General features: G+C 52.9%; 1 protein-coding gene across 1 annotated transcript; it reads right to left on the reverse strand.

Annotated features, from left to right (window-relative positions):
• Positions 1 to 587: 587 nt before the first annotated feature.
• On the reverse strand, positions 588 to 6,512 carry SNAI1 (snail family transcriptional repressor 1). The gene is made up of 3 exons (XM_084886998.1): positions 6,336 to 6,512; positions 5,143 to 5,670; positions 588 to 1,565 (listed from the first exon to the last, which is right to left on the reverse strand). The coding sequence occupies exons 1-3, from the start codon at positions 6,415 to 6,417 to the stop codon at positions 1,381 to 1,383; spliced, it is 795 nt and encodes a 264-aa protein (XP_084743124.1). The 5' UTR covers positions 6,418 to 6,512; the 3' UTR covers positions 588 to 1,380.
• Between the last annotated feature and the right edge of the window lie 14,278 nt (positions 6,513 to 20,790).

Consider the following 20,790-nt stretch of genomic DNA (forward strand, 5'->3'; position numbering starts at 1 on the left):
TCGCATCAAAGGCCATTTGGTACCCAGCGGCCAGACAAGAGGTGTGGGTCCAACAGGGAGGCCGGCGGGGCCCGGAGCCCTTGGAAACAGGAAGGACATCCTCTGTCCCCTTCTCGCCCGTGGCATTCCGCTCGTCAGCTGGGAGCAGCCGCCAGGCCCTCTCCCAAAGGCCTGCGGCCCGGGCACAGCCCCCAGCCTGTCGAGTTGATAAGACCCAGGGAGCCCGCTTCGCAGCCTGTGGGCCTGGTCAGTTTCAAAACGGTCAACAGAGTAAGCGCCACATGTAGAGTGCAGGAGCCCCCTCACCCCCCACCCCACCCCCCACATTGTGACAAACCCCTCCCCCCACCCCCACGCCCAGCCACAGGTGCTTCCCCGCCTCCACATCACAGGACACAGGCTCACAGGAAAGCCCGTTTGCACAAACAAGGTCCCCGTCAAACCCAGGAGCCAGTCACATGACGGGTAAGAGGACCAGAGTGACGGCTGCGTCAGTTCTCTCTGAGCTCCACCCACCCACCCCTCCCCTCCCCTCCCCGCCTCCCTAAAGGGCCTGTGAAATACCCTCTCCCCTAGAACACCAAGACTTTCTTACGTATAAATTAACCGCTTTATTGAATATCAATAAACTGTACATAATAACTATACAAAATGTTTTCTTAGTACAAAATGTTGCTTGCAATATAAATACCAGTGTACCTTTAAAAAAATGTAAACATCTTCCTCCTGGGCCCACCTGTCGGGTCCCTGAAAATAGTTCCGGGAGACACATTGGTTGGGCCGAAGCACCCTATTCGGGCCCCCGACAAGTGAAGGCAATTACTCACATTCCCTTTTGAGACGCTGTTAAATTGCCCGTGAAACAGGTGCCACCATGACAAACAGGAGGCTGAAATAGCTGCCCGGGCCTGGGGCATCCTGGGGTCTAGACATGGCCGTGTGTCAGAGCCCGCCCCGGGGGTGGAAGGCTAGTTACTCACACCTCCTGGTGAGGTGGCCTGAGGGTTCTGGGGTGGGGAGGAGTGGGGTCCCCTGAGTGGGGAGGGAGCCTCTATCAGTCTGTTGGCTTCTGTCCTGTAGCTCAAAGCAGCTGTATCCAGACAGTTCAGGATACACAAGCCCACACACACACATCAAGGCCAGCTCCAGAACGTCGCTGGGGAGCGGTGGCTGCCAGAAGGGGCCACCCTCCCCTCAGCGTCCACAGAGCCAGCCGAGGCCCCGAGCAGACACACTGGAAAACGGTCCTCGGCGCCCCTGACGCTGACGCAGCCGGAAGGGAGCGCAGAGGGGAATTCCGAGGGTGGCGGGGAGGGGGAGGCAGGGTCCTTCCTTCCAGAGGTGGGGGAGGCCCTGGAGAGGCAGAGGGCGCCGCGGGGGTCAGCGGGGGCCCCCGGAGCAGCCCGCCTCCTGGTGCTTGTGGAGCAGGGACATGCGGGAGAAGGTGCGGGAGCACGTCTTGCACTGGTACTTCTTGACGTCGGAGTGGGTCTGGAGGTGGGCCCGCAGGTTGGAGCGGTCGGCAAAGGCACGGCTGCAGTGGGAGCAGGAGAAGGGCTTCTCCCCTGGGAAGAGAAAGCGGGAGGCAGTCAGGGGACTGATCGGCCTCTGGGACAACAGCTGGCGTTCATCAAGATCCCTCCCCACCCACCCCAGCCTTCAGAGCCCTGCCCACCCCAGCGCTGAGGGAGCCCCATGACCCAGAAAAACCAGGCCATCCCTGTCCGCAGGCCTGGTTTTGATTGGGAGCTCTGCCGCTTCCCACCCTGTGACCTGGAGCAAGTCCGCTGGCTCCTCTGGGCCTCCTCAGGCTCACATGTGAAATGTGTGCTCACGCCCCAAGCACAGGGGGCTGCAGGAGAGTGTGGTCATCCACACAGTGCTGGCAGGAAGTGCTCAGCGGACAAGGACGGCGACTGCCTTCGCTGGACACTGTGAGCCAGGGACCGTGTGAAAACACATCTCACTTCACCCTCCTTCCTCCGTTCAGAGGATGAAACAGGCCCAGAGAAGCTAAGTAGCACATGCAGGGTCAGCCAGCAGGAACCGGGCAGGCTGACTGAGTGCTTGGTTTTGACCACTCCACTGCCTGCCTCTCAGTTAGGGAGGCTGTGGTGGGTGCTCCTTGTTCTGTCTCCTGAATTTGCTTCTTCTGGGGATAGAGCAAGAAGTCTCAGCCTTAGGCTCCCTCAGCCCCCGCCCACCCCGGCAGACTCGGCCACCGCTCTGGGCCAAACTGAAGCTCCTCACACTCAAGAGTAATTTCAAGTCTCCTTGTCTGCCCTGCCCAGGAGGCTACAGAACGCTGGTCCCTTAGGATTTAAACCCTCCCCACCTGTGAGCCTCACGCCACCTGCCTGGATGAGCTGGTTTTGGGGAAGTCTTACACTCTAGGTACACAGGAAGTGCTCAGTAAGCGCTTGGACCATGAATAAACTTTGTGAGGACCTCAGAAGACCCTGACTTAATCAATCACCATCTGATCACCTTTGTCATAATTCCTGCCGCAACCGAGAGGATGTTACGACAGTCTTATGTTTTATTTTTTTCCAGCATTTCCCAAATAAAAAGTTGGAATAGTAACTTATCAAATAAATACTTATGAAGCTCCCACTATGTGCTGGGCACTATTTTATGACACTGAATATTCTTTTCCAAAAAAAATACAATTCTCAAGAAGAAAAATAAATAAATAAATAAATAAATAAATAAATAATAAAATGCCATTCTCCTCCCTCCCACTGATAAGCCCCTAGGCCACGGCCCACTAGTTAAATCCCAGTGCTGGAATTCCAGAACAGCAGGGAATGAATGAATTGCATCAGCCTACTGTGTGCTGGGGCAGTGTGCGGGCTCTGGGAGGAAGGGGTCCAGAAGTCGGATGCCTGAGGCTGGCTGTGGAACTCTCCATTCAAAGGCTGTCTCCGGAGGCAGAAAGGGGCTGCCTAGCCAGAGAACTGGGGAAGGGAAGTGATTTGCTCTGCCATTATTGAGCACCCTCTGTATACCAGGCCTGAAGAGTTTGATGAGCGCATTCCACAAGGTCTAAGGGAAGTTCTTCCTCATCCACACACTCGCTGGTGAACAAAGTTTACGTAAAGCAAATCTGGCGAACGAGATGGAGCTCCGTGCTCCCCGGGCACAGAAAGCCACTTCCCTCCAGCCCCCGGGGGGGGGTGGAGGAGCCCAGTCTCCAGTCTTATGAGCTGTAACTTCCTTCTCCGTGCCTCAGTTTCCTCATGTGTAAGGTGGGGATTATGGCACCTCCCTCCTAAGGTTACTGATGGGATTACTGTGTTAACACCAGCGAAGGAAGCCCCTCGCACTGACTTCCACACAGCAAGTGCTCAGTGAAAACCACTTCAACGCTAAGTGGGCTAGACATAAGCCTGAACAAAGGGGAAGGAGGCCGTGGAGGACATGATGTGGTGGAGGTTTGTGTGCAAGCAGGAGGCACAGACCCCCACCCCTCCCTGATCCCCCGCCCCCAGACGCCTTTATGGTGCTCCCGGCGAGTGTGAAATCAGCACCAGGCCGGCAGGGACAAAGGCCGCCAAGGGGGACACTGTACATGCGATACTCCCCGGATTAAAGGGGCCTGACACGCTGTGGGCCGGCAGCTGCGGCCCAGAACAGGTGCTGGGCACCGATGCCCTGTGCACCTGCTCTTCCCCGCCGGCCCCACCCACCAGAGCCACCACTAAGGCACACAATGGGTGTCAATGAGAATGGCCATGGTGACTTTCAACAAGCTTTCTGTGTCTGAGCCATGCCTTTACATGAGATGATGTCTCACGAGAGGAGAGGAGGGCCGCGGTGGCTCCCCTCACCTCAGATAGAGCCCCAGCAGCTGGCAGGCACCCAGGACAGAGGCCAGGGAGTCGGACTTGTACGTGTTAAAATCGGGACCATTTGTGCACAGAGGAAGAGAAATGGGCAGCCACAGTCTGCAGGCTGGGGAGAGTGCCAGGGGCCCTTTCTGTGCTAATGACACCAGTAATGCCTGCAAACGTATTCCTCACAAGCTACCCCACTGACCCTCACGGCTCGGAGGTCAGCCCCTGCCTGGGCCAGGAAATGCCAGAACCCAGTCTCCAACCAGACAGTTTGACCCCGAAGCTGATACTATGACCCTTGAACCTTCTCTCAACAGTCGCTCCCCAAAGAGCAGCCCCGAACTCGGTAGCCTCCGTCATTCAAAAAGTGGCTACCTTTTGCCTATTTCTAGAAAGTTAAAGGACAGAAAAGGCTCCATTTCACAAGTTTCTACACATTATGTTTTTGAAATGTTAAGACAATCGTGTCTTCTGCCAGCAAAGGTATTTCGGGGTCTGCATAACAGGATTGGGTTTATCTCCTCCCAGGTGTGGGTGGGGAGAGCCACCCGGATAACTTTTTATGATAAAGTGATTAAAGAGCCACTTTATGAAACACCCTCGTAACCCACCCTACGTGATTATCCAATCATACTCTTGAGGTTCAGAGAGGTTAAAGCACCTGCTTAAGGCCACACAGCATGGAAGCAGAACAAATACTAACCACCCATTTTTGTGCATGGTGATCGTGCACCAAATATTTTTCAGGTGCTTTCTGCATTCTTTCTTTCCTTTAACCCACACAGAATCCTGTCTTCCCCTCCTCCCCCATCCCAGGTATCTTATGCTCAATTAACAGATTTGGAGAAAACTGAGGCTCAGAGTGACATATCAGCAGCCCAAGGTTTGAGAAAGTTCTCCACGTGGCATTCAGAGCCAGGTGGGGGGCCTCTAACGACATCCTGTCTGGCTGGGGGGGGGGGGGGGGGGGCGCTGGGAGAGGGTGGAGCGGGAGGCCCCTTCACACCTGGTTCCAACAGCAAGGTGTTGGTTGCACCTTCCCGGCACCCAGCTCTTACCCATTTGGCTGAGAGACTGAGATTGCAGAGGCACTTGTCAAGTGAGCCCCTCGACCCGTCTGCTTAGCCGGTGAATGAATACATTTTCCTGCCAAACGTTTCAGAGAGCCAGGCCCCTGAGCGGTTGAGCTAGAAGCCATAGGACTCGGTGTCTACAATCTGAAGCGGACAGTAAGCCCAGAGCTGGGAAAGAAGAAGGCCGAGGGAGGAGGGAGAAGGGCGGCCAGCGGGCGGGGAGGGGCACTCACCGGTGTGGGTCCGGACGTGGCCCTGGAGCAGCCAGGGCCTGGAGAAGGCCTTCCCGCAGGTGCCGCAGACGCAGGGCAGGGTGTGGCTTCGGATGTGCATCTTGAGGGCGCCCAGGCTGACGTATTCCTTGTTGCAGTATTTGCAGTTGAAGGCCTTGCGGGACTGGGGGTCCTTGGCCCCTGCGAGCCCAGACAGCTGCTTGGGCAGCGGGCCCAAGCCTGGGAAGGCGGCATAGCCTTCGGCCTCCAGGGAAGAGGCTGAGGTGGAAGAGAATGAGGAAGGAGCCGGCGAGGGCGGGCTGGGGGGCTGGGAGCCTTTCCCGCTGTCCTCATCCGACAGGGAGGTCAGCTCCACCGCCTTGGGGACCTCCCGGGGCAGAAGGGAGGGCCAGCCAATTGGCTGGGCTTGCGGTGCCAGGAGAGAGTCCCAGATGAGCGTGGGCAGCGAGGCCGTGGGGTTGAGGACCTCGGGAGGCGGGATGGCCGCCAGCAGGTGGGCCTGGTCATAGGGCTGCTGGAAGGTGAACTCTGAGAAGAGAACGAGAAAAAGATCAGTCGGTCAGTCAGTCAACAAACACTCTCCTGGGGTAGAATGGGGCTGACACTTTGTACGTTAGGTTCCTGCCTCAAAAGGCCACCCCTCAACCCAAATCCTGGTTCTCCCACCTCAGCCTCCACATCTTAAAAAAGGATCCCCCCCTTTCCCAACCCCAACTCAGGGCAGTAATTCCCTCTGGAATTCCCCGAGTCCCCAGCCTAAGTGAGGCAAGACCCAGCACCCCAATCATCCCGGCTGAGGCACCACCCATGCCCCACTCCCTCTCCCCATGCACATCTTTTCTCCCCCCACCCCCGCCTCCCTTTTATCCCCCAAACCCTGTGGATTCCGGGCTCTTCGCAGCCCCTGGCCAGGCTCTCTCCCTAAGAGGGGCCCCCCACTCTCCCTTCTCCCTCGCGGGCTCCCTCTGCTCCTCGGCAGCTGGGACCCGCCATCCCTCCCACCCAGCCCGCCGCCCGCTGGAAGCCCTCCTCCCCCAACCGCCGGATCCACCTGCCGCGGCTCCGCGCCCCTCTCCCCGCCTCGCCCCGCGCTGCCTCCTCCGCCTCGCCCATGGCTCCCGGTCCTCTTCCCCGTGTCCGCTCCCCTGAAACAGCCCCGAACCCTCCCCAGCGGGGTCCCCGCTCCCGCTCACCTGGAGAGGAGTCGTGCAGCTCGCTGTAGTTGGGCCTCCGGCGGGGGCAGGCGGACTTCCTGACGAGGAAGGAGCGCGGCATGGTGGCCGGGGCTGGCCGGGGTCGCCGGGCTGTGCTGGCGTCGCAAGGACCCTCTCCCGCGAGGCCGAGCCGCTGCGCTGTGCGCGGAGCGGAGCCGCCAACTCCTTTAAGTACCCCGGCCCGAGGGGCGGGGCCAGATCAGTCCCCGCCCCTTTTGTCACCTCGGCGCCAATCGGGGAGCGCCTTGCGCGGGAGGCCACGCCCCAAGCAGGTGCGCGAGGGGCTGGTGGGGCTCGCGCCGCGTGGCGCTGGAAGCCGGGCGGGGGCCGGTCCAACGTCGCGCGGTCGGAGCCGCGCGGACCGCGCGGCGGCCGGCGAGCTGCCGGGGGGCGGGGCGCGGGGCGCAGGGATTCCCCCCGGCGTGGCGGGACCCCTTTCCGGACCCCGCGCCCTGGCCAGCTCCGCGCTGCACGGCCGGCCGCCTCTGGCGCCCCCTGGCGGCCCGCGCGGAGGACCCGGCCACCTGATGTTCCGCGGCCGCCTCGGCCTCCAGATCAGGGAGAGGGCGGAAATTTCCTCCGCCGGCTGGCACTTCGCGAAGAGCACGGGACAGACGAGGAACAATACACATTTCGGGGGGGGGAGGCGAGGAAATGGACATCCTCACGTAGCTTTTTTTTTTTTTTTTGCAAAGCTATCTGGCATCATGTAGCAAAAAATGCATTCGTTCCTTCGCTGAGTAAGTGTGGAGCTGGGGAGTGAGCCCTGAACAATACGCTCGCGCTCCCTCTAACGAAGACTAGCTAGCTCCCCGTTGTCCCGTTGTCCCGTGGGGCAGACAGACGGAGTACACAGGCTATCACCATGCAGAGGAAAGTGTGCTTTGGTGGGGGTGGGGGGTTGACCACAGGGCGCTGTGACGGTCCAGAAGAGGCAGGTTACCTGATAAGAGGGATCCAGGGCAGTTTCCCAGAAGAAATGCAGAAATACTGAGGGGAAAGGCCCGAGGTAAGAATCAGTAACTACCACAGAGCCACTGAGAGCAGCTCCAAGGGGTGGGGGTGGGGTGGGGAGGCCGGGAGGGGTCAGATCTGCTGGGCCTCCAGGGTCTGGAGGAGTTTGAACTTTGCCCCGAGGCCACTGGGGAGCCAAGGAAGGATTTTCAGCTGCGGAAGGTCCTGTTTAGGTTTCACTGAGCAAGATCACTCTGGGTGGGCAGGTGGGAGAAAGCAGCAGGGAGATGTGGTGCCCGGGCAGGTCTCCTCATCTGTCTGGAGGTCATAGTTCCTGTGTGTCTAAAGGACCTAACCCTGGGCTCCACAGGAGGAGCGGACTGATCCGGTGTGGGTGGGGCTGTGCCAGGCCTGGGCAGGCGTTGGGGCCTAACTTGGTTCCACCTGTGAATCAAGGAGTGTGAAAACCTGTAAGTCCCTCCACTCACCACCTAGAATGAAGGCTGGGCCATAGGTACTGGGGGTAACACCTGTGAGCAAAAACAGTCCTTCTCACCCTGTTCTCGTGGGTGAGTCCGGGGTAGAATTCAGGAGACAGCCTTTGAACGGATAGATTCCACAGCCAGCCTCAAAAGATTATAATTTTTTAAGAAGATTAATCTTCTTCATCGTCATTATGAAGAGCACACTCTCTCCTTTGCCATGATTCTTCCCCCACGTGCAGCCGGAGGGTGTAAGGCCAGGGCTGTCCCTCCGCCCCCCTCCCATGTTCCTGGCTCACCCAGAGTAAGCCAAAGTCCTCCCGCAGCCCTCCGCCCGGATCTCACCTCTGCTGACCCTGTCTGGGCCGCTCCGGCCCGCCCGCGCACAGCGATCCCCCGCCCACTTCCTTTCTGTCCCTCACACCTCAGCCCCAGCCCGGCACAGGGCCTTGGCACCTGCTCTGCATGCTCCCCGCCCCCTAAGTCTCTCTTCCCCCAGGTCCTCACCTGGTCTCTGTTTCAGCATTAATTTCGCCAACTGCTCAGCCTCGTTAGTAATGAAAGGAATGCAAATTAAAGCCACACTGAGATGCGACTTCACACCCATCAGCAGGACCAAAAGTTAAAATTTGGTCCATATCAAGTGCTGATGAGGATGTGAGGACAGTGGGACCTTGCCCCATGCTGGGGGAGATACCTGGGTGCAGCCACTTTGGAAAACTTTGGCATTAGCTGGTAACAGGTGACTTTATTCCTCCCAAGTCCACTGCATCCCGGGGTTCTCAGCCCAGACTGCCCAGGCCTGCACCCCACCCCCACAGTCATATTGTTTAATCATATGATAGGGAGGGGGCCTCTGGTATTCGAATATTTATTTATTTATTTATTTATTTTAAAATCCTCACTCAAGGGTATTTTCCCATTGATTTTTAGATCCTGACCTGGGCCGGGGATCCAGCCTGCACCTGGGGTATGTGCCCTAGAGGAATCCAACCAGAAACATTGCTGCTGAGGGCCAATGCTCTAACCACTGAGGAAAACTGGCTGGGGGCTTTATTAGCATTTTAAAGAACTCCCCAGGGGCCCTGGCCAGGGTGGCTCAGTGGTGGAGCTGTAAATTGGTACAGCCACTATAGAAAACAGTAGGGAGGTTCCTCAAAATATTTTTAAAAAGCTATCATGTGACTCAGCAATTCCACTTTTAGGTATTTCCCTGAAAAAAATCAAAAACACTGATTTGAAAAGATATATGCGCCTCTCTGTTCATCAAAGCATTACTTACAAGAGCCAACATATGGATGTGTCCATTAATAAATGAATAAAGATGTGGTGCATATGTATAATGGCCTTTAAAATATGTACTTGGGCCAAAACCGGTTTGGCTCAATGGACAGAGCGTTGGTCTGCGAACTGAAGGATCCCAGGTTTGATTCCGGTCAAGGGCATGTACCTTGGTTGCAGGCACATCCCCAGTAGGGGATGTGCAGGAGGCAGCTGATCGATGATTCTCTCTCATCGATGTTACTAACTCTCTATCCCTCTCTCTTCCTCTCTGTGAAAAATCAATAAAATATATTTTAAAAATACTTTTATTGATTTCAGAGAAGGAACAGGGAGAGAGAGAAACATCAATGATGAGAGAGAATCATTGACCGGCTGCCTCCTGCATGTCCCCCACGGGAATCCAACTGTGACCTTCTGGCTCATAGGTCAAGGCTCAACCACTGAGCCACCTGGCCCGGCCATGTTCTGTTTAAGTGCAGAAAGATCGTTATTAGTCTTTAAACAGACATGGGCAATGTAAACACGTTTGGCATACAAGATATATTTAACAAAAAGCAATTTAAGTCACCTCCTTAAGGGCGCCTGCCTTGACCACCAATCCTAGCCAAAGTAGGATCCGCCCCCCCCCCCCCCCCCCGCGCCCCAGCACCCCAACACCACTTTCTATCCCATTGCCCTCCTCAGTTTTCTCCAAAGCGCTTAGTAGGGACTCAGTCTGCTACTTGATGGATGGCTGAGCACCGGCTCCGCCTCTTCCTGGGCCACCCTCGGCCTCTCCCAGGGCCTCGGTGTCCTCGGTGGAGGGTGGGGACTGGTACCCCTGGAGTGGCCAGTGGCCGGGATGGGTGAAGGCAGCCCGGGCCCCGCCTCCCCGTTCCCGCAGGCACCTGCGCCTGGGGAGGCGCCTTCTCGGATCTGGCCTCCCTATCCCTCGGATTCCAGTGCCCGCCCCCTCCCTCCCTCCCTTTCTCCCTCCCTCGGGTGGGCCCTAGAGGCTACGAGGTGGAAGGGGGCTGTGGGCGAGGCCGGGGACCTCGGGGAGAGGAGAGACCACGCCGCGGTGTCAGATCCTCCCGGAAATGGGCGGGCTCCGCCCCGGGGCTGCGGGGGCCCCGCCAGCCCCGTCCCCTCCCCGCCCCTGGCCCGGGGCGCTGTCCTCCGGCGCCCTCTGCTGGCCGCGGCGCTCCCTGCGACCGTCTCTGGGCTGTGGCGCCCGGCTAGCACAGGTTGGAGAATCCTAATGTGGCCAGGAAAGCCTCTGAGAGGAAAGTGTATTTGACTACAGCCCTGCATCTTCCACAGGTGTCCATCCCCCAAAGTAAAACAGTAACTGGAGGCTCAGTTGGAACATGAGCTAGTATACCAAACGCTGCTGGCTCCATCCGGTCAGGGTGCTCACAGCAACCCATCGATGTCTCTCTCTCTCCAATCAAAGATGTTATCAGGTGAGGATTTTTTTTAAAGTAAAAATAACTGAAAAATGTGATTTACTACTAACCACCCAGAAAAGAAAATCTACCTCCATCCCCAGATCTCCATGTTCCTCCCCAAAGGCAACTATATTTACCGTGTCTTTCAGAGACAAGGAGATAGATAATATATGGATATTAGGATGCACATCCACCCCTTCTTTATGTAACACAAGTGGGGCCCCACACACTAACCTACACCTTGCTGTTTCCTCCCAAGTACCAGGGTCCAATGTCTTGAAAATTGTTCCGTATCATTCCACACAGCCATCTCTTGCAGGACTGCAGTCTTGCATTGTATGGGTTATACTGTAATCACATAATTTATCTAACGAGGGGACTGGCGGTGGGCACTTAGATTAAAACTGTTTGCCCCTACAAACAAGGTGGCAGTTTCAATGAAATACCTTGTGCACGCACCTTCTACTCCTGATCAAAGGTATGTTACCTAAAACGCTGATAGATTTGTCCAAATGTCTTCCCGAAAGGTTAAAGCAAATCACACTTTCACCAGCCCGGAGGTGAGGGTACCTTCAAGAAGCCGGGCAGGGGCAGGGTACTATCTGTTTTCTCTCCGCTTATCTGATGAGGGAAAGTGAGATCGCTACAATTTGCATTTCACATGAGTGGGGTGGAGCTCTGGTGTTCTGGTTTTTTACATATCCAAAGCCTTTTCTGTCTCTCCACCTTCCGAACCAGCCCTTTGTGTCCTGTGGTAACCGAGTTGATGAATTAAGAGCTGTTAGGCTAACTGGCCCTGCTGATTAGATTAGATCATTAATCAGTGAGCCAATCAATCAGAGTCAGTGTTAATCTTCACTAGGAAGAGTACATTGTCTAAGGAGAGTTCAATGAATGAGTCAACCTCCACCTTTATCCTTGATTTAAAAAACAAAAACCTTTTGAGTGTCTCGCACTTGCCTGAAAACAAACAAGTGATTCAGCCCTGGGCCTGACCCCACAGGCCCCTGTGAAGCAATCCAGTCACCCTCCGGCTCCCGGCGGCTTCCAGGGGAAGTTTCCGGGCCGAGCCTGCGGGGTGTGGCCCGGAGTGGGGGCTCCGAGAGAAGATGTAGAAGCCCTTTCACTCCCGTGGGCTGTCACCTGCTCTGTGCCAGGTTCCCGTTAATAAATGACAATGCAGTCGTATTACCCACCTGACACAGAGGAGACGCTCTGTATGGAAGAGTTGTGGAATCAGGTCAAGACATTCAGTGGTGCCCTAGCGGGTTTGGCTCAGTGGATAGAGCATCGGCCTCCGGACTGGAGGGTCCCGGGTTCCATTTCAGTCAAGGGCACATCGATGTGTGCAGGCCAATCAATGATTCTCTCTCATCATTGCTGTTTCTTTTTTTTTTTTTTAATATATTTTATTGATTTTGTACAGAGAGGAAGGGAGAGAGATAGAGAGTCAGAAACATCGATGAGAGTCATCGATCAGCTGCCTCTTGCACACCCCCTACTGGGGATATGCCCGCAGCCAAGGTACATGCCCTTGACCGGAATCGAACCCGGGACCTTTCAGTCCCCAAGCCGACGCTCTATCCATTGAGCCAAACCGGTCCCGGCCTCATCATTGTTGTTTCTATCTCTCCCTCCCTCTCCCTTCCTCTCTGAAATCAATAAAAAATATATTTTTTAAAAAGACCTTAAGTGGCCGAAACCGGTTTGGCTCAGCGGTAGAGCGTCGGTCTGCAGATTGAAAGGTCCCGGGTTCGATTCCGGTCAAGGGCATGTACCTTGGTTGCGGGTACATCCCCAGTGGGGGGGCGGGGGAGGTTGCAAGAGGCAGCTGATCGATGATTCTCTCTCATTGATGTTTCTCTCTATTCCTCTCTGTAAAAAATCAATAAAATATATTTAAAAAGAAAAAAAAAGACCTTAAGTGGTAAAGAGCAAAGTGCAGAACAGCATGTACAATGTATTGTAATACCGTTTGCACAGAAAGAGAGTGAAGTATGTAGATATTTCTTAGAGACAGAAACCAAACTGGTTGTCTCTGAGGAGAGGATCTATGGCCACAGGGCAGGAGTGGGAGGGAGATTTACTACATGCCCTTTCCTGTGTCCTGCATTTTTAAAAACGTACAAGCATTCACCTCATTAACTTTAATAGAGTAGCAAAGTTGTCCATCATAGAGAACCTGTTAAGTACGTAACAGTCCAACCAGGGGAGTGTTTTGCAGCTGTTAAAATGTCAAAACTCAGCCCTGCCTGGTGGCTCCGTGGTTAGAGCATTAGTCCTGCATCAAAGGTTCATTTCCTGGTCCAGGGCCTGCATCTGGGTTGCAGGTTCCATCCCCGTGTACGGAAGGCAGCCAATCCATGTGTCTCTCTCACATCAATATTTCTCTCCCCTCTCCCCGCCCAGCTTCCACACTCTAAACATCAGTGGTCCTCAGGTGGGGATTAACAATAAAAAAAAATGTCGAAGCCTGTGTATGTCCACATCAGCCCTCCATGGTCACCCCCTCTCACTGGAACGGCCAGCCTCTGTGACCACAGGATGCCTGCAGGACCCCGCCCCCGTGGCCTGAGCTCACCAGCTGGAGCTCCAACCACAGTGAACCCGCCCAACGCTCCCGCCCCGGCCACTTTGTAGGGGGGGAGGGTTTCTTTTCCCCGAATGTTCTTGTCCCAGATGTCCATAGCTCACCCCATCCCTCCTCCTCATCTGATCTTTCCCCCCAGCAGCACCACCACTGGGCAGTGTGTGTTTTCCTTCCGCTGCTGATTGCCCTTTAGACCAGAGTTTAGCAAACTACCTGTGGGTTTGTTTGGCTCTTGAGCCAAGAGTGGCTTTTACAGGTGAACATTTGCCATTGATTTGAGATTAGGACATGAACTTGGAGACCCGATGACAGGGAACTATTAATCTTCAAAGGAGAATTCTACACTCATTCAAAGATCTGTGTTACAAAAGAAAGAAAAAATCGTATTTAAATACTGCTGAATATTCAGTTTTGCCCATCAAAAAGTTGTGGACATTTGTTTTCTCTTGTTGTATAAGTACCTACACACCTTCCTCACTGCTGGGGAGAAAGATCAGACGAGGAGGAGGGATGGGGTGAACTTTGGGACATCTGGGACAAGAACATTCGGGGAAAGGAAACACACACACACACACACACACACACACACACACACACACCCCGCCCCCACAAAGTCGCCGGGGCGGGAGCGTTGGGCGGGTCCACCGTGGCTGGAGCTCCAGCTGGTGAGCTCAGGCCGCAGGGGTGGGTCCTGCAGGCATCCTGTGGCCACAGAGGCTGGCCTTTCCAGTGAGAGGTGGGACCATGGAGGGCTGATGTGGACATACACAGGCTTCGACATTTTTTTTTATTGTTAATCCCCACCTGAGGACCACTGATTTTTAGAGTGTAGAAGCGAGGCGGGGAGAGGGGAGAGAAATATTGATGTGAGAGAGACACCTGGATTGGTTGCCTCCCATACACACCCCGACTGGGGCCGGGATAGAACCTGCAACCCAGATGCAGGCCCTGAACCAGGAATTGAACCCGAGACCCTTTGGTGCAGGGCTAATGCTCTAACCACTGAGCATTAAACACCTAAATATCCACTCTTTGCTCTGGAGAGCCCCACCTGGGGAGAGGCTTCCCTCTGGTTCACTGTTGTGACGTGAGCCCCCACCACAGGCCTGGCTTATGGTAGGGGCTTAATAAATATTAGCTCAATGAATGAATGGACTTTTAAGTGGGGAAAAGAGTCAAGTGAGCAGACTATCTAATAGGCTGCGCTCTGTGCAGAATCAGATAAATAAGTTAACATCCACGGTGGAAGCCCAGACCGGCTGTGAAAGCACAGAGTCTGGTCCTTCTGAGGAAGGGAGGGGACGGGTGGGAGGAGCTTTCTTTTCCTCCGAACCTTCTTTGAAGGGTGGGAATGTTTTCCTTCAGATATCCCACTTTTATTTTTTATTTTTTTTATTATTATTTTTAAATATATATATATATTATTGATTTTACACAGAGAGGAATTGAGAGGGACAGAGAGATAGAAACGTCGATGAGAGAGAAACATCGACCAGCTGCCTCTTGCATACCCCCCAATGGGGATGTGCCTGCAACCAAGGTACATGCCCTTGACCGGAATCGAACCTGGGACCTTTCAGTCCGCAGGCCAACGCTCTACCCACTGAGCCAAACCGGTCCCGGCAGTATCCCACTTTTAATAAAAAGCCCAACCACAAAACCCACGCAGTATTGACTGCCTCTGAGACTCTGCTTCCTCACCCGGCCAATGGGCTAGTAAGTAGGGTGACGGACCGTCCTGATTCGCCCAGATCTGAAATTCTCAGACCAGAACAAGGTGGGCACTGGGTTAGAAGGAAGTTGTCCTGGCCTAGAGGGTGGCAGGTGGATGTGTGAGGGCCGAGGGGGTCTGAAACCAGTCTCTTCCCACCTGCTGGCTTGGCATCACCCCAGGAGGTGCCCCCTGGCACCCCAGGCCTGAGACAGGGTGTTGGGATCTCCCTGAGGTGCAGAGAGCATCTTCCCCAGCTAATCTCCGCGCATCTGCCACCGGGAGCTCACCGCACAGTATCTTTCAGACTGTGTTGCAAACTAATTGGGCCTGGGCTGCCTCGCCCTAGGCCTGGGCTGATAGCACCCTGTTATCTCCATCTTCCTGGCAGAAGTCTGAACCTGTCTCCAGGAAAAGCCCCGGGGCCTCTGCTCCCAGCACCCACCAGTCACACCTCCAGACTTCTGTGTGGGAGACAAAGGCGAGGAGGGGAAAGTGTCAGCAAACCATTTTATTGACCAAAGTTAGCTCTCAGTTTTGGACACAGACTAAAACCCCCAACCCAACTCAAGATGCCACATAACTGGTGCTCATCTCCCCCACTCTTACCCTGGCTCATCTGTTCCAGCCTCGAGGGCTTCTTTCCGCTCCCAGTCCACAAAGGTTCTTTCCCATAGCACTGCCTTCGCCCTTGCTGCTCCCTCTGCCCCAAACTCCCTTCCCCCGAAGTTTCCTAGGGCTTGTCCCAGTTCCAGCTTCAGCACCTTATGATGCTAAGGTCAATGTCTCCCTTTCCCCTCTCGGTCCTATTGGCCCCTTTGATCCCCACAGCCAGCCCTGCCCCGCAGGCAAGATCATTAGACCCATTGCACAGATGGGGAGAGCAAGGCCAGGGAGGTGAGGTGCCAACACACTCAAGTCACAGTGAGCAAGTGGCGGCATGTCCCTGGCCTGGCGGACAGGGCCATCGTGATAACCCAGACAGGTCCCCACTCCCTGGAGCTCCCAGGTGAGGGCCCAAGGTGAGTCAGAGTGACTCCCAGATCGACCCCAGGCTGAGGTCACCGGCTGGACAGGTGAGAGGAGGGGAGAGTGGGAGGGCATTTCGGGCAGCGGTGACCAGTGACCTCCGTGATTAAGGAGCCCAGGGGTAGATGAGTGCTCCCGGATGTGAAGTCCTCCGGCAAGGCAGGGCGACAGCACTGAGAGCCCCATGCCCTTTGGAGTTTCTGAGACCGCCAGTATGTTTTAAAACCAGAAATGCTCAAATGGAGTGTCAAAATTTGTGGTCTTTTTAAAATATATATATATATTTTTATTTAATACATGAACACTTTGAAGACATATACACAAATGATCAGACTCTCCGAGGGAGGGTTTGAGAATGTATTTTGTAACAAGTGCCTCCCAGGTAATTCACGTCACAGGGCACAAAGCTAGGATCCAGCCTCACCCGGCCACCTGTGGTTATGTGACCCTGGCTAAGTCCCTTCCCTTCAACCGCAGCCTCCAACCAGGTCAGGAGCTAGAACCTCCACACACACCCTCTATTCTGACTTTACCTTGCTGCTCTCACTCATCTTAGACATAGGGTTGCCAGATAAAATACAGATGTCCAATTAAATTAGAATTTCAGATAAACAACAATGATAAGCTTATTATAATAAAACTGCATGGGACCAACTGATTCTGTCTCTGAAATTCAAGTTAAACTGAGCTATATATATGTATATGTATATACATGTATATATATGTACATATACATATACATAGCTCCTATGTTTTAATTTGTTAAATCTGGCAGCCCAACTTGGCGGCTGCTCCTATCAGCACTCTAGCACAATCTTAACCAGCAGGTAATTAGCTTGCTTCTCATCTTTTGCTTTTCAGGAACGATTGTTCCCTGAAAATCCTTGCACAAAAGACTCTGACCTCATCTACAATTGTATCGGTAGGGTGTGTGCCGAAGAGCCACTTAGTCACGTCTTTGCCTGGATTTTTGTGGCCGTGGCTCAGACAAACCGCCTCTCAGACACTCCTGAGAGCAGAACCCTTGCCTCCCCCAGTGTCTCCCTTTACCTTGCTCTCTTTCTGCCGGTGTTTCGTCATCTCTGTCTCTCTCTCACTGTCTCTCCGGGGTGTGTCTCTCTGTCGCTCCTGACTCTGCCTGTCTTTCTTTCTTTCTCCGTCTTTGTCTCTCTCAACCTCTCCATTTGACCCATCAGCTCTGCATATCAAATACTCAGGTAAGTGGACAGAGATGTATTTGTAAGGATGCTCACCCTAGCACTGTCTATAACAGTCTAACTGGAAACACACTAAATACCCATTAATAAATAAAGTATGGTCCACCCTCCCCCGGAGCATGAGGCAGCCATTAAAAACAGGGCCGACGTGGTTATAGGCAGGAAGTGAAGCATTCGCTCCTATTAAGTTTCAACCAAAAATATGGTGACTCAGGCCGTGTGAGTAGCCACTGTGGAAGGAAACGGCTGTCTGTGGGGCGGGGTGAGCATTCTAGGCTGCACCATTGGGAGCTCAGCCCATCTGGTTTTCCAGATGATCCAATAAATTCAAAATTCTTTACCTCCCAAAAGAGCATTATAATGTTTAACTTTGTGCACATCTGCTTTATCATCTCCCTATCTGTATCTTTATGCTTATACACGACACACACTTTTTTTTTTTAATCATTTGAGAGTAAATTGGAGACATCATGTCCTTTCCTTTTAAACTCTTCCATGAAATTCCTCTCTCTCTCTCTCTCTCTAACAGAGCTGTCTTTAAATTTTTTTGTTAATCCTCACCTGAGGATATTTTTCCCATTGATTTTGAGAGAATGGGAGAGTGGGATAGGGAGAGAGGGAGAGACACACATCATTTGGCTGCCTTCTGAACCTGCCCCGACTATGGCGGGAGATTGAACCTGCAACCCAGGTATGTGCCCTTGACCAGGAATTGAACCCACAACACTTCGGTTCTAGGGCCAATGCTCTGATCACTGAGAAACACTGGCCACGCATCTCTCTCCCTTAAGAGCAAGGACATTCTCTTATGTAACTGTGGCATAGTTGTCAAAACCAGGAGATCTACCGTCGGTGAAACATTGCTTATTCCACAGTCCACATTAATGTCAGCAGTTGGCGCAATAACATCCTTTACGACAACCCTACCCATCAAGGGTTCACTCTGGGACCCTGCAGAAGTGCAGTGAGTTCTCACACCTCTCTAGTCTCCGTTAGTCTGACCTTGACATTTTTTTAAGACTCCAGCTGTTTTGTGGATTTTTGTCCCTTGGTTTGGCCGACTGGCCTGATGTTTCCTTACAATTGGACTCACGTTAGACATTTTTCTGTTGGAACCTCAGAAGTGGTGGTACCGCCTCAGTGCACCCCATCGTCACCGTGGTCTGTCCCATCATCAATGATCCCACCTGGCCCCTTGGTGAAGAGAATGCCTGCAAGGTTTCCCCACTACAAGGTTACTAATTTTCCCTTTGTACATAACTTATGGGAGATCATTTGAGATCAAGTCAATGTTCCAGGTATTTATAATCAGAAAAGCCATCACTAAAGTCTTGCAACCTGCAAGGCCTGAGCTTGTCCACCTGATTCTAAGCAACAGCCAAGTTGCTGCCCCACCCCAGCTACAATACCTAGGTTGCAACACACCTTACGTTACTTCCCGAACTAGCCTGAGGATGCATTTCACCTGAGGCCCTTTTAAAAGATACGTATTTCCAGACCCCACCTACGCCTATGAACCAGACCCTCCGAGGGAGGGTTTGAGAACTATTTTGTAACAAGTGCCTCCCGGGTACTTCATGTCTTCAGGCTGAGTTTGGGGAACATTTCATCTAATACCGATGTTTAGTCACCAAACTGCTAGCCGCTGGCTGCTTGGGTGAGGAGGTCACTAGGTTGTCTCAGAAACCGGTGAGAAAACTGTACTGCTGTCCGTAGCTCACTTTTTTTTAAAGCGCTTACTTTGTGCTGGTTCCTGTTCTGATGTTTACATGGATTCTTTCACTAGGTTCCTCCAACTCTATGAGTAAGACAAACGTTTATTAACCCCATTTTTTGGATGAGGAAATGGAGACACAAAGAGATTTGAATAACTTGTTCAAGGTCACACAGCTAGCTAGCAGTGTGGATGCTGTGTGCCCGAGACCATCAGACTAATGACACCCATGAGGAACTAGGGATGAGAGATTAGCATCCTTGCTGTTAACCCTGTACTCATAATGCCCAACTGGCCCCCATAAGGGACATTCAGCAGACACTGTGGAAGGCCAGGACATAATGAGAGGAACAAAGGCCAGAGGGCATCCAGGGATTGTGTGGAGGGCCTGGGCAGGTCAAGTCTCCGTAACCTTGTTGGCCCACCTGAGTCGTGCCTCCTCTGTGAGCCAGTCCAGACTCCTGGGCTTCAGGTTTGAGGACACTGAAGGGATGGGAACTGGGGAGACACTGCCCCCTTCAGGCTCTCTTTACCACTGCACTGGCCTTTAACTGTGGGCTGGAAGAGTGGCCATGGAAAGAAGTACCACTATAAAAAGGTCGTTTTAGATCCATTTCAATTGTAGGAACATTTATTGAGTCTACTTGGGGCCAATATGGAGGGCAGTGGTCCACAAACAGACATAGTCCTTGCCCTAAAGGTTAACTTAGTGCGGAAGGCAGCCATCAAAACAAATAATTGCAGCCCTTTTTGGTGTGGATTGGTTGGTTGGAGGGTCGTCCCATACACCAAAAGGTGAGTTTCGGTTCCTGGTCAAGAGACATGCCCACGTTTTGGGCTCATTCCCCCATTTGGATGTGTGCAAAGAAGCAACCAATTTCTCTGTCTCTCTCTCCCTTCCTTCCTTTCTCTAAAATAATAATAATAATGATGATGATAATAATAATAATAATAATAATAATTAAAAGACTAAAAAACCAATTGCACAAGTATTTTTTTAAATATTTTTTATTGACTTCAGAAAGGAAAGTAAGAGGGAGAGGGAGAAACATCAATGATAAAAGAGAATCATTGACTGTCTGCCTCCTGCACACTCCAAGTCAAGCCCACAACCCAGGCATGTGCCCTGACTTGGAATTGAACTGGGACCTTTTGGTTTATAGGTCAACGTTCAACTACTGAGCCACGCAGGCTGGGCTGCGCAAGCATTGTATCAGGTGTGAGTTGCTTGACACAGATGTTCAGAACATTCGTTCTGCTAATGTATAATACACCGGAGTAGGGTTTCTAGACTTAACCAATAAAAACACAGCATGCCCAGTTAAATGTGAATTCCAAACCATTTAGCATGCATATTCCTGGCATTCACTTTCTGACTTGGGCAAATTATACTCCCATGCAATATTTGGTACATATTCATACTAAAAGATATTTGTTGTTTGAAATTTACATGCAACTGGAAGTCCCGTATTTCTGGCAACCAGAATATTGAGTGATGAGGTTACAGAGATAAACAGGAATCCCTTCCTCAGAGAGCTTATAGTCAAGCAGGAGTATTTATACATGAGTTTGATAAATGCCCTGATTAGTACTAGAAGTAGAATCTTGTACAGGAACATCATACATGAAATTCTGACCTATACATTCAAACTGCATTTGGGAGGCGAAGATGCGGGTTGGGGAAACACCAAATATCCAGAGGGAAGGAGGCGACATGACCCACTTGAGGTGCAGAAAGTTCTGGATGGTTGAGTGTGGAAGCAAGTGTCAGGAGTTGAGATTGGACAGGGGGACAGGGAGACAGGGGGCAGAGGACAAGAGGCCTGGAGGGCCATGGTGAGGTGCTGGGACTTTACCCAAGGACAACTGGAGCCTCTGAAGGGTTTTAAAGGATATGACTGCTGGGTGGAGAATGGGTTAGATGTCAGCTAGAGAGCACTGGAGAGAACCAAAGGAGTTGTGGCAATAATTCAGATGAGAGCTGAATTATCTGATGGTGGATTTTGAGATGCTGATGTTAGTG

This window comes from Pipistrellus hanaki, assembly GCF_964339955.1.
Source record: "Pipistrellus hanaki genome assembly, chromosome: 6".
NCBI classification, from domain to species: Eukaryota; Metazoa; Chordata; class Mammalia; order Chiroptera; family Vespertilionidae; genus Pipistrellus; species Pipistrellus hanaki.

What these genes read in the sequence shown, in the direction of transcription:
- SNAI1 (XM_084886998.1), bottom strand. Translation starts at nt 6,417, where the DNA reads ATGCCGCGCTCCTTCCTCGTCAGGAAGTCCGCCTGCCCCCGCCGGAGG. An exon ending in GCTGCACGACTCCTCTCCAG is followed by an intron (nt 5,671 to 6,335) that starts GTGAGCGGGAGC and finishes TTCTCTTCTCAG; the next exon opens with AGTTCACCTTCCAGCAGCCC. An exon ending in CCACGTCCGGACCCACACCG is followed by an intron (nt 1,566 to 5,142) that starts GTGAGTGCCCCT and finishes TTCTCTTCCCAG; the next exon opens with GGGAGAAGCCCTTCTCCTGC.